This window comes from Solanum verrucosum, unplaced genomic scaffold (assembly GCF_900185275.1).
Source record: "Solanum verrucosum unplaced genomic scaffold, falcon-dt-bn FXZP01000280.1, whole genome shotgun sequence".
Classification (NCBI taxonomy): domain Eukaryota; kingdom Viridiplantae; phylum Streptophyta; class Magnoliopsida; order Solanales; family Solanaceae; genus Solanum; species Solanum verrucosum.
In genome coordinates this window covers 2,199,553-2,214,072 of record NW_026019982.1, presented here as the reverse complement: position 1 = coordinate 2,214,072, position 14,520 = coordinate 2,199,553, and the positions used below count along the sequence as shown (strand labels likewise).

General features: G+C 30.3%; 1 protein-coding gene and 1 pseudogene across 1 annotated transcript; both read left to right on the top strand.

The window, feature by feature from the left end:
• The first annotated feature begins 531 nt into the window (after positions 1–531).
• On the top strand, positions 532–10,271 carry LOC125817698 (transcription factor MYB10-like). The gene is made up of 5 exons (XM_049497247.1): positions 532–558; positions 1,782–1,884; positions 2,532–2,661; positions 2,763–3,022; positions 10,051–10,271. The coding sequence occupies exons 1-5, from the start codon at positions 532–534 to the stop codon at positions 10,269–10,271; spliced, it is 741 nt and encodes a 246-aa protein (XP_049353204.1).
• A 569-nt stretch (positions 10,272–10,840) lies between these two features.
• On the top strand, positions 10,841–12,545 carry LOC125817696 (uncharacterized; annotated as a pseudogene).
• The last annotated feature ends 1,975 nt before the right edge of the window (positions 12,546–14,520 follow it).

Here is a 14,520-nt window from a genome sequence, read left to right as displayed (position 1 = left end):
TAAAATAAAAGGTGTAAGGAAGGATATGATCCTTACTTTATGTATATTCCTTTTTAAGATAAAACTTTTTGTCTTACGTTAAATATAATATTTAATTAAATATTAATTAAACATGTATCCTCTATTCATTTGTCCAGATAAAATACTTTTAAACATTATGTCCTATGGGACTCCCAAGTCCCATCAAATAATTATGGAGACATAATTACAACGCAGGTAGTATATGTTTTGAAATTTTCCTGCTTGAATAGATATAGGTGGAGTTAGAAGGTTGGAGTTCAGTTCGATTGAATTCAGTAATATTTATTAAACAATGTATTTGTATTAAAAAATTATATTTTAAACTCAAATACTATCATTCAAAGTTGTTATTTTAAAATTTATAACTCATAAAATTAAAATCTCCGAACTCTATACAAGTAATCAATGGTGTCAATATATAAGGTCTAATAATGCCAAAATTTGTTTTAGAGTATTTATGTCGTTGACTGCTGGCAAGTTGGGGTATTAGACTCAAATGTAAACAGAGAAATGCGGCAGCCAAAATGTGAAAAGCAGAAGACTCTATAATAGAAGGCTCCCATTAATTTCTTTACTAACTAAAAATAAATTTTAAAAAATACAATTATGTGCAAATATTTCTTTGATTTCCATCTATATGTAAACTTTTTCTAAGTTCGTTTGAAAAGAATATACAGTAGTATTTATATTTAATATTTAATTGACTCTAATATTTTAGATGACATGATATGATCCAAAAAGATATTTGATACACATATTTTTAATTTAAAAATTACAATATTCCTACTTTCTAAACTTCATGTTGGAGGAGGGAGTAATAAATTATGATACACAGTGGCAAGACAGTGTTTTCAGTAAGAAGATTTAAAATTTGAAGAAATAAGCACACGAACTAGTCGAAAAGGGTCCGATATTTATAATATATACATTAAAAATAATTTTATTCATGTATAACTTGTATAATTTTTTGATAAAGGAGGTTCGGATGAATTCTTTACCATAAGTTGGCTCCGCCCCTAATGATACACATTATGATTCAAGAATCTAAATAAAATGTATTGATAAGCTTAAAAAGTTGTCGATAAATTTTATATTTTTATATTTATAAAGGGATATCAAAAACTTTTATATTAAACAAATTTCTGGTTCTAGTAAAAAGGGTCAAGTTGAGCTGTATTTCAATCCTAAATGATGAGCTGAATTAGAATAGTACAAATATGTTTAATTAATAAATAATCGAGTCATAAACTCGCGAATTATGTTTTCATGAGTTAAATTTTTTATTCCACTTTACATTACAACAAAAACAGTTTTTAGTAACAATAAATATACACATGAATAAAGAGTGTTTAAGTCTTTACAGACACTATAGCTAATTGTTATTGAATCTAATATTTTTATATGCTTTAGAGATATTTATAAAGAATGTTAATTACCTTTAAAAATACATATTTAGCCGTAATTAAACTATTATCGTTTTAATTTCTTGTGTAGTGTTATCACTAAAAGTCAAGAGAGTATTACTTAAGCAGCCGTCTCCTTATTGGATGTATGCGTGCCTTGACCTTTGATGGGAGTTCCCATTATTTATTCTAAAACCAGATTCTCATTAGAAATTAGTTGAACAATTATTAAATAATCACAAACATAGCTATCACATATGTATATAAAGCAGCACAAACTTTACACTGCAAACTAAGTATTAAGGTAAACAAATCAAATTTAGAAAATGGTGAGAACTCCTTTTTACTGATAAAAATGGAATAAAAAGAGGTGCATGGAGTGAAGGTGAAGACAATAAATTAAGAGCTTTTGTTGAAAGATTTGGTCATCCCAATTGGAGACAATTGCCTAAATATGCTGGTTAGTATATATATTTTAGCCCAAACTTTTTCTCATTCATGTTGTATCCTTTTTTAACTTTTTTAGCATATGCTTCTTAGTATTACTCAGTACTCCCCCATTCTATTTTATGCGTATAGTTTTGATCAGGCGTGGAGTTTAATAAAGGTAAAGAATTTTTGAATCTTGTGATTTAAAATATGTTATGTGTGATGTTGGAATTAAAAAAGCTAAAAAATTAAAACACATAAATTGAAATAGAGGACGTAGATTTTGGGAAGAGAATTAAAGTTTATTTTTTTTAAAGCAAATTTACCACTAGACAAAGTGTCTAGCAAGGGGAGTTAGACCTTACCTTACCAATCCTAATAAAGTATCCTATCTATACGAACTAACAAGCATGAAGAAAAAAAGAGTTAAAAAGAACTAAGTATTTTGTGATCACTACAGAATCTGTAATACACTCTATGATGATTTTTACAAATGAGAATACTTAAATAATAATGACAACCAAGAAGAAGGTTGAGTTATGAGCCTCGAACTTTTTTTTATAAAAGTATTAATTAAAAAAGATTGATGAACTTTTACAAAAGTATTAATTAAAAAAGATTGATCGTTCATCAAACGTTCAATTCTTACTAATTACTTTTTTGGGGGGTATTTTTCAGGTCTAATGAGATGTGGAAAGAGTTGTAGATTGAGATGGATGAATCACTTAAGGCCTGGTTTGAAGAAAGGAAATTATAGTCATGAAGAAGAACAACTCATTATTAAATTACACAACGAACTCGGAAACAGGTATAAATATATATATGTTGCACTAAGAGATTACATTATTAATTAAACTAATTAAGTCGTACATAGTAGTTCCTTTTATAATACGTATCCAAATGTTGCAGATGGTCAGCGATAGCTGCAAAATTACCAGGAAGATCAGACAACAATGTAAAAAACCATTGGCATGCTCATCTTAAGAAACGTCTGAGATTAACAAATACCTATTCATCAACGTCAGAGCAATTTACTCATGAATCTTCGCAGTTTGATTCTCAATCTTGTGAACATGATGAAGATGGCTATAATTTATCGAATATGATAAATGGAATGGACTGGATCGAAGAAAATAATAATCACATTAAGACAATGGAACAACTTTCAAGTATCAATACAGTGGAACAATCACTTCCAAACAATTCTCAGACAGAAACCTTTGATTTTAATTTTTGGTCCGAACCATTATTCGACGATTTTTGGACACAATCTTTCTTTCTTCAATAATATTAGAGCTTTTATATTTTTGAACATAAATTAATTACGTATTAGTATATCTTATAAGAGTGAATAATATAACAATAATAATGTTTACTGTGTAATATATTAACGACGTTCATTTGCTTTAGTCAAAATATGTTCCTCCCTCCATTTCATTTATATTTTACCTATGGTGTGTGGGTGGACACAAAATTTAACCAAAAGGTATTTGTTATTTTCAACCTAAGAGAAGAATGTTGAATCTCAAAATTTTCGACAATCTTGAATCAAAATTGAAAGGATCTTCGATGAACTTGAAGATTTACAAAAGAAATATTTTGTCCAACAACAATTACATCACTTTTGTATCATTCATAACTCACAGCGCTTAACTAAAATTTCGACAAAAGTTTTTGAACAAATCTGAAAGGTTTCTTCGCTGTAAGGGGGGAAGCAATTTGAAATTTTGATATTCTTCTTTCTGTTAGGATTTGTCTAGTCTCACTACTAGAAAATTGTAAATTACTTGGAGATTTTACATGGGGATTATTTCTGCAGAAATTTCCTACAAATTTTCATGTGGTAACTTGAAATTCCTAAATTCTAAATATTTTTACCTTGGAAAATATTTTCCCAGAAAAATTGGTAGGTAAATTTGGCGCCATTTTTACAAAATTATTACCTGGGGAATTATTTGGGAAAACGATTTGCAAGTATCATTTTCATAAGTAAATTCGCAAGTAATAAAAAGAATATTATTATTTTTTCAATCTATTTAGTATGCAAATCGCTAGATAAACTCATTTGCAAATTTTGCGAGGAATAATTACTTGGAAATTCATCTAGAAATAATTTTATATATGATATTACCTAGAGATTCATGTTCTCCAAATTTGTAGGGGATTTATTTCTTGAGGTTTTACTTTGAAATGTTCATACTTGGAGATTTTATTAGTGTGAATTTGGTTGGACATTTTTAGAGGAATTTACTTGGAAATATGCATACTTGAATTATTTTTTTTTATATAATTAAATGAGAAGTTTTCTTTTTTTGGAATTTAAGGATTATTTTTATTTGGAGTACTCTTCGAGAAATATTTTCTTAAAAATATACTTAACAAAATAATTTTGTTTAATAATATAAAAAATAATAATGACATTAGAATGAATTTTATTGTTAAATATTTACTCTACTTTTAGTTGAAAACTATATGGCTAGTTATTTATCCAATAAAAAAAAATAACTATCATAGATGCAATGAATTTTGATTTAATATTATTTTATATCAAATCGTGTATTATTGAAGATGTCAAGCACTAATTTTGAGTAGAGAAAAAATCGATTATATACATTACTAATGTGAAGTTTGAGGACCTCGATCATTAATATAATTTATTAAATGAAAAATAAATAAATTTTACTTGTATATTCAATTGATATATCTTTTTTTGCAAGCATTAAATGATATAATTCCTCTATAGTAAGTTATTAAATGATATTTATTTGCAAATATATAATTTAGTATGTTAAAATATAATAATTAAAAGACAAATTAAAATATTAAATGTCACAAATACCAAATAAGATATACTATCAATTGTCGATAATAACTTTCGTGCACACTTTAAAGTTATATAATTTATTTGTATTTTCAACTTTTTATTTATAAGATTATTGTATGTATAATTTAAATTTTGTTTATCATTAATATGCTTAGTTATGAATGTTATCTCATAGAAGTGTTAGCATAAACTTTTCATGATAGGTTAGGTGGCAATAATTTATTTTAAATATATAAATAGTTGTTATGTTTCACTTTTTAAAAGTCAAATTACATGAACATTAACTTTAGTCAACATTTTAGAACATTATAAGATTATTGTATGTATAATTTAAATTTTGTTTATGATTAATATGCTTAGTTATGAATGTTATCTCATAGGAAGTGTTAGCATAAACTTTTCATGATAGGTTAAGTGGCAATAATTTATTTTAAATATATAAATAGTTGTTATGTTTCACTTTTTAAAGTCAAATTACATGACATTAACATTAGTCAACATTTTGTGTGTAATATGAATTTTAAATATTTAATTAATTTAAATAAATTTAGTTTTAAAAATTAATCATTGGAAAAACACACGAAAAATTGGCAGTGTCAAAGGTACTTTTGTACCACATCGGTGGAAAATAACAAATGTTTTTCATTTATAATGGTTTGATTAAAAAAACTGAAGGAATGAAATTTGAGGAAATATGTACACGGTGGTGGGTGGTGGGTGGTGGGAAGTGGAGTATAGTTTATAGAAATTAATATTATATCTTATCAAACCATATCATATAATAGCGATATAAAATATGTTTTCTGTTTAAAACATATAGACAAAATAGTACTATAGTATAAAGTATAATGGAACATTATTCGTAGCTAATTAAGTATATTGACTCCTCCTCCAGCGTGTTATAGGGACATTTTCTAGTACTAGTAGTTTGGATCCGCGTTTTCGGCGAAAACTCTGAAGTAACGCCAAAAGATCATGACGTAAATGTCATGCATATTCATGACCTCAACGAAATATATACAAAGTATCGGCAACCACTTGTATTTATTTAGTAATCTAGAAGGAGTAATTAATTGATATAAATAAGTATAACTTACATAAATATTATAGTGTAATACCTAAATTACCTTCTATCCCTATTATTTTTGTAATTACATAAATTCCATATTTTTTAGGCATTTCGGATACATAATTAAGGATCCGGATACATTATTGTTGATACATCATGTATTAATCTGTTGCACTTATTAAAGGGAGAAAAAGCTGAAAAATCAAATTAAGATTTCATAGTATCCATTTGTTGCACTAATTAAGGGGGGGAAAAAGCTGAAAATCAAATTAAGATCCCATAAATTAGGTTAGTCCATTTCAAATTATTGTCAAGAATTCAAAATCCTATAGTGTAACAAACCAAAAAATTCAAAAATTAAATTTCTTCTTCTTGTTCATCGTTCGCTCTGTTTCATAAAAACTTTTGTTGAAATTTTGGATAAGCGAGGTGAGTTATGAAGGATACAAAAGTGATGAAATTGTTGTTGGACAAATGATTTCTTTTGTGAATCTTCAAGTTCATCGAATATCCTTTCGATTTTGATTCAAGATTGACGAAAATTTTGAGATTCAAAATTCTTCTCCATTTCATTGAAGATCCTTTCCGTTTTGATTCAAAATTGTTGAAAATTTTGAGTTTCAAAATTATTCTCCTAGTTCATTAAAGATTCTTTCAATTTTGATTCAAAATTATCGAAAAATTTGAGAAGATACATCATGATGATCCTTTCAATTTAAATTGATAAGTGTTGTATTTCTACTAGATACATTAAATAAGAAAGTGTTGCCAATAAGATTTTAGGTTTGAGATCGATACATTATTATTTAGTAATATTTATGTATCAGATACATTTAGTATAAATTCGAATTTACGTATCATAACTAAAAAAATAGTGCATGATACATTATTATATATGTATCTTATTTTGTTTGAGATCATGGATCCTTTCATTTTAAATTGATAAGTGTTGTATTTCTACTAGATACATTGAATAAGAAAGTGTTGCCCATAAGATTTTAAGTTTGAGATCGATACATTATTATTTGGTAATTGTTATGTATCAGATACATTTAGTATAAATTTGAATTTAGGTATCATAACTAAAAAATTAGTGTATGATACATTATTATTTATGTATCTTATTTTGTTTGAAAAATTCTATATTTTAAAATAAAAAAAATACATTATACATGTAATTGTTTCAAAATAGCTTCTTTTTTTTGTGTGTGTGTGATAAATAACACAAAGTTTATGTATCAAGTAGATTTCTATTGAACTTGATAAACACTAATCAAAGATTTAACAACATTAGAGTTATGTATCAATATCTTAAATATGAACAATATACATTGCATAAAACAAATGTTATTGTAGCAGTGATGTATCAGATCAATGATAAGACTAATTTAAGACTCAAAATAAATGAGTACATTGAAAATCTGTATCTTTAATAGTGATGGCCGTGCTATGGCAGATCCAACTTTTTTCTTCTTTTTTTTTGGACGTTTTTCAATAGTAGAAATATTAAAAGAAAAATAATTTTTCAAGAAAATTTTTCAACGACCATATGAGTAACTAAAATTGCAAAGGTTCAATAAGATTTCAATGAGGGTAGGGGACAGACGTAATTTTATTTTTATTTTTTAAGATGAAAAAATTAAAAAATAATAATAAAAGAAATCAAAAATTGAAGTGATGGAAAGAAATCTACCTCTTGAATAATTTGAAATCATTAATTGGAAATAGAAAAGATTTGAAATTCAAAAATAGATTAATTGATAAACTTGAGAGAGACACCTTCTGAAAATCAAAATGAATTTGAAATTTGTAACTGCTAAAGAAGTGAGAGAATTTAGGGATAAAATGGAGGAGTGAAATGGGGAGTGAGAAACGTCGATGTAGGCTAAAAATATGAGTGAAATATTTATGTATCTGGAAGATTTTATGAATTGGGGGAATTAAGGGATTTTTGAAATTTTTTAAAAAGGTAGGGATAAATAGATATTAAGGTAAGTAAATGTGTGTATATAAGTAATTTTCCCTATAAAGTAATCTCTACTATTTACTTGGACTACTATTGACAATCCATTAGTTGGTTCAGTCAAGAAATGTTAAAATATGAACCTTACTAAATGCGTTGTGCATGCATGCAGGGGTGGATTTAGGCATATCTAAGGTGTGTCACGTGACACGACTTCATTGATTTTCTTTTTACCAAATATGCCTATATAAAAAAGAAAAAAAGAAACTAAAGGCTAAAAGAATTGAAAGGACAACCCTTGTAACAGAATTCGCCTAGCTCAACTGGCAGTCGCGCCACATTCTTTGCGCAATATCGTCACGAGTTTGATTCCTATGAGGGTTTTTTTTCTTCTGTTTGTTAATCACGTTTTAATTTTTTCAAGGGTAAAGGGTCAAATATGCCCCTAAACTATTCGAAAAGGTCTAGATATACCCCCGTTTAAAATTTGGCTCACTCATGCCGTTGCTGTCCAACTTTTCGTCTAGATATGTCCTTATGGGCGTTAGTTGGTCTGCTGGAAATATCCAACTCATTTTACATTTCTTTCAATGCCAAATGAAATTGCCACGTCATTTTTACAATATTACCACGTGGCATTTATATTAAAAGGGAAAGGGGTCGCTTATGCCCCTAAACTAACCGACTCACTTTTAAAACACTTATCCGACCCATAAATCACCCATATTTTAAATAACCTATCCGATCCGACCCGACCCAAAACTCATCCCTTTTAACCCATTATCAAAGCCCTAATTTGTTGCTAACTTCTCCATTTCCATTGAAAGAAGCTTGTGGCGCTAGGGTTCTTAGAAGATTTACGAAGCTTGTGGCGTTAGGGTTCTTAGAAGATTTAAGAAGCTTGCGGCGCTAGGGTTCTTAGAAGATTTACAAGTTGAAGGTAAGTCTTCTATATTCAGTAAATTATATATTCGATTTTGTTACATTTTTTTGTTAGGTTAGGGTTATCTAAATAAAATTGACCTAGTGAGGCATGTGTTGTATTTGATTTGTGTCTACCAAAATCACTTGAATGCATTGTTTAATGTTAAAGGATGTACTTTTATGCCTTTGTGAGCTTTGCTTTGTTTCTCTTTTTGTGGTCTCGAGTAGGGCTGGGCATAAACACTGAAAAATTAAAATGTCGAACCGAACCGAAGTATTTCGATATTTCAATTTTCGATTCGGTATTCGATATTTGTTTTTGTATTTTTTGATATTTCGGTTCGATTTTTGGTATGTAACTTTTGTATTATTTAGTATTTCGATTTACCAAAATATATTATATTAATTATTAATATTAAATAATAAATCTTATAATTTAAATATAATAGAAAATTAGGTCAAAGAAAAAGTACACGAGTCTTTTCAAAATTTTCTAACTTTTTTTACACAGGAGCCGCAGCCCGTCACTTCATTCTTCAGGCGTCACTCGTCGGTTTCCTACTTTCCTTCATTCCTTGTTTCAGATTTCTTTACACAGTAGCCACAACACTTTCCACTTGTGGGCTCCGACGATTGGAGTCGACCAGCAGCACGCAACAACGGACCACACAACACGCTATAAGCGATCACTTTCCACTTTACGCAACTCACCAGTGACCAGCAACGAAAATTCAAACAGAACAATAAAAAAAATTGCAAAATTTTAAATTTTAAAAAGCCCGCTAAACATGCCCATAACAAAAAAAAACCGAACTAACAAAATCGATTCGAAATAATGAAAACCAAATCGAACCGAATTTCGGTTCGGTGTTTGATACATGTTATACAAGAACCAAAAACTGAAAAAAAAAACAAAATCGAACCAAATTACCGAATGTCCAGCCCTTGTCTCGAGATGATGTTTGTCTTTTAGGATAAAGTTTATTACATTTTTGTAGCTTTTAATGTGTTTGGTTTGATGTGGTCCCTCTGATTTTACTGTTTCTTTCATGTATTTTTGAAGGATAATAGATGAAGTTGAAATTGTGTTCAACTACGGGGGTAGTTGGGTCATTTCACCTCTGTTGGTTTACACTAAGAAATTGGTGCACTCTAGGCTTAATTTTGATCCTTAATTATTGAGTCATAAAGATATATGTGATGAGTTTACTTCCAAGCTAGGGTTTTCGCGGGTTAAACAATTGTTAGTCACTGGGCCCTCTGGAAAGTATTATATAGTAGATGGAAATGATGGAATTAGGGTCATCCTTAGCCTTTTATGTGAGAAATTTAAAGTCGTCAACTTCTTTGTTGTGGAAGAGGGTGAGCTCACAATCTTTGCCCAAAATATCACAATACTTTGAATCATGTTTTGTAGATGTTGAGGTTGGTACAGATTGTGAACATAGGGCTGGTTCTTATTATGAATGGGATCTTTCTAAGGGTGAGGAATGTGATCATGAGTGGATGGAGGCTATTAGTAAGGAAATGGGAAGAGTAGTAGGTGACAAGTTGGAAATCTTCAAGGAATTGCAAGTTGGTATGACATTTAAGGACATGAAAGAAGGTACAGGTTCTGAATTATTATGCATTAGCTAACAAAAGGGCTTTGACTATAATCAAAGGTGATACAAAGAGAACTAGGTATGGTTGTGATGTGGGATGTCCCTTTAGGTGTTTGATTTCAAGAGATGGCAAAACTGAAGGGTTTAAGATTAAGTCTTTCATCAATAAACACACATGTGAGGAGGCCTTTTTTAATGCTAAAGTTGATGCAGTTACTTTAGCTCAGGGGTAGTTTTATAGATGACTACAACAACCTTGAGGCCTATGCACAAGAGCTTAAGCAATCCAATCCCGGAAGTCATATTTTGATAAATATCTCTAGGAATACCCTAGCTGAAGGAAAAAGAAAATTTTTGAGGATGTACATATGTTTTGATGCTCTTAAAAAAAGTTGAAAATCTGGTTGGAGGCCATTAATTAGGCTTGATGGTACATTCTTGAAAGGTATATGTAAGGGTTTAATGTTGGTTGCACTAGGACAAGATTTTATGAACAGTTTCTATCCACTAGCATGGACAATAGTGGACAAAGAAACAAGCATGACATAGTGCTGGTTCATTGAGCTATTGAAGAAGTCTTTGGACCTTAAAGATGGTGCAAAAATGACATTCATTTCAGATATGCAAAAGGTATGATGATGTTTTTAACTCAATTTTTACTTATTGTTTTAATACACTGTCATTCTCAGTTTTTACTTACTGTTTTAATACACATTCATTGTCAATTTTACTTACTGTTTTTAATACACATTCATTGTTACACACTTTCTAACAATTCCAAAAACACTTTTACTTACTGTTTTTAACACACATTAATTTTCAACTTTTAATCACTGCTTTTAACCATCAGATTCTTATAAATTTCATGTTCTCATTTGTTTTATTTCACTGTTACAGGGACTGATAGATGTTGTTGACAAAGTGTTGCTTGAGGCTCAACATAGGTATTGTGTGAGACACATTAAGAGTAACTGATGCAAAAGATAAAGGAGTGGTCAAATGAGGAAGCTTATGTGCTGGTGTGCTTGGAGTTCCTATAATGAAGAGTTTAAGGACCAGTTGAATAAGTTGGAAAAATTATCAAAAGATGGTGCAAGAAATTTGATAAAGAATCCACAAAAGGCATGGTGTAGAACTTATTTTGATACTCAGTGTAAGAACATGATGGTTGATAACAACTTCACTGAGCCATTCAATGCATGGATTCTTTAGGCTAGAGCAAAGCCAATAATTAAGATGTTAGAAGAAATAAGAGTACAAGTGATGAGATTGTTATGGAAAAATGAAAAAAAGTTGAAGACTTGTGTTACTGATTTCAATCTAAGATGCATGAAGTTGTACATTGACTACAAGGCCATAGCACATGGTTGTAAGGTGAAATTCAATGGAGATTGGGACTATAAAGTGTCTGATGGAGAAGATTGGCACACTCTCAATCTAGAGCAAAAAAAATGCACTTGCAGAATTTGAGATTTATCAGGTATTCCCTGTCCTCATGCCATCAAAGCATTGACACACAAAAAAGTAGATCCAATAACTGCAATACATTGGTGGTATAGCAAGGAGGCTTACATGCTAACATATAAAAACAAGATGCAGCCTGTAAGAGGTCAGGAGTTCTGGAAGATTGATCCTTCAAGTGCAATGTTGCCTCCTGATGTTGTGAAACAATTGGGTAGACCTAAAATGAAGAGGAATAGAGAACCAGATGAAGCCAGAAAAAGAAAAGGTGAATAGTCTCAGTCCAGAAAAGACACTCAAATGACATGTAACAACTGTGGTAAATCAAATCACAAAGTGAGGTCCTATTACAAGGTAAACTACAATATTGCATGTTTTTCATATTTTTCCTTGTTTTTTTATTGTAAGCTAATTAACCTAAATACAAAAAAAATTATAGAAAAAGTGTACTGAAAATAATGCACGTTCAAAGAAAGGTAAAATGCCAATGTCTGACAATGAACATGATCCTGATGTTGAGGCTGAAACTGAGGCTGCAACACAAGAGTTTGAACCATATGGTCCTGATGTTGAAAATGAAGAAGACCCACATCTAAGATCAATGGTGATTTGTGAATCAGAGTTAAGGGCTGAGAAGTTGAAGAGAAGAGTTGTTCCAACTGGTGCTAGAAAAATTCAGTTTTATGGAGATCACATTGGTGCCTCAGTGCCAACTAATCTGCCTTATTCTCTGATCAAACAACATGAAATGGCAAAAAAGCTATCTCTGCTGGACATGTGCAGATGCAGACAAAAAACAAAAGAACCAAGAAGCTGGGGGTTAAGGGACAACTTGCTTTGGACTTAATTTTCAGGTTGTGCGACTGTTATTTTGAATTTTTGAAATTATGTGTCTGTGTGGGCTATGGCAGTGATGACTTTATTTTAGACAATTTTAAATTGTGCTGCATTTTGACTTCTATAATGTTGCAGGCTTGCAGCTTGTAGTGTTACTGTTTTATTCAGTTATTTAATATGATATTTCATATTTGCGTTAAGAAGTATCTTTAAGTGTTGAGTGTTGATTGTTGTGGCTGTTGGCGGTTGCCCTGTTGTTGTTGTGAGTTGTGATCAATTTAAATGTGATATAGATTATAGAATATAGACTATGATGAGTGGTGTATTTACTGGTTGTACGATGTGTTATTAAAAGTATATCTGGAGATATGAATTTATACTAAGTCAAAAGGCTATAGATGGCAGGAAAATGTTATGCCACTTTTTTTAGGGTAGTGGTGTCCGTGCAGGAAAATGTTATGCTACTCCAAACATAAGCCTGCCATAAAGACCTAGAGAACTGACAAGTTTGTTCATACTTATAAGTGACTCCTAAAACTTTTAGGTAGTACAATATGCAAGAGCTTTGAGGGATGTTACACCAGTCATAAACTACTAACCTGTGAATTGTGGAGCAACTGTACCAAGAGTGAACTTTGAAAATTAGTAATAGCTGATAAAATTTCAGAGACAAGATTCCCCTTGTTGCACACTCTCTATAACTTGCAAAAGGAATGCACTGCCCAAATATGCACCACCTCTGGTACACATATCAGCTAAACAAATAGCAACGATCATTATAAATGTATGTGTATGGACAGAAGCTCACAAAATCAATAAATAGCAAAGTAATCTTTCATGTATGTGAGCATGGATTGAATGCATTATCAACTGAAGACTTTTCAAGCTATCTATGAAAAAATATCATATGATTATACTCATCTACAATCAGCAAAAGTTTGAACCAAAGTAAATATAACGTTTCTTTGATTATAACACGATAAAAAATTAACTATGTTTCACATCTCCTGCATAATGATGCTGGTACTTATCCCCCTTGTTGTCTATTAACATAATAACGAGTTGCAGATGAAAGTAGTTGAGAAATTGATCACATCAAACTTAACAGATCATATAAACCAAAACGTCTACTTGAAATTGATCACATCAAAAGTCATTAACCACATCACACATGTTTAACGTTTTCTAAGTTAAAGATTACAAAGTTAAAGATTACAAAATGATAGAAATTCATATTTCATCACCTAGAATGCTGCAAAACACCACCACAATATAGCTATCACAATCCACATTTTATAAACTTTTTTCTTAGACTTATCGACAACAACATCTTCATTATCGACAACAACTTCCTCACTCTTGGGAACAGTAATTTCGTCTAGACGTTCACAATTTTCTTCAATTTCAAATGCCAAATACTTTTCAAGATGAGTCATCCTCGTTTCCAAATCTTTCTTTTCACGATGAAGATTATTGTTTTCCTTCTATAAATTGTGGATGAGATTTGCAACTCTAGGATGAAGCGGATCATCAACCCATTTCCAATAATCACATTTATAACCTTGCACAATTATGAACTTGAAATCAATACTCACCAAAAAAATTAAAATTAATGAAATTGTATGATAAATTTACATTAGGCTTAGAACACTTATAAAAGCGTCTTCCAATATTAGTTGGAGTGAAAGCTGTGAAAATCATCGTTGCAATAATACTTTGGCATTTCACCATCGACAGACTTGAAACACTCGAGTCTTGACTCATTTTTTAAAAAACTTGAATGGTGGAAGATGACTGGAGATGACTAGAACACTCTTTTATTCTTGTGCGAGCTTCTCAAATTGAAATTGATGAGGGTAATGAGGGCTCTCAAGAACCCTAGCTTTGAAATGAAATCGTGTTATTTTGATGGCAATGAAGAAGGGCTATTTTCGATGGAAATGAAATCATGATATTTTCGATGGAAATGGAGAAGTTAACAACAA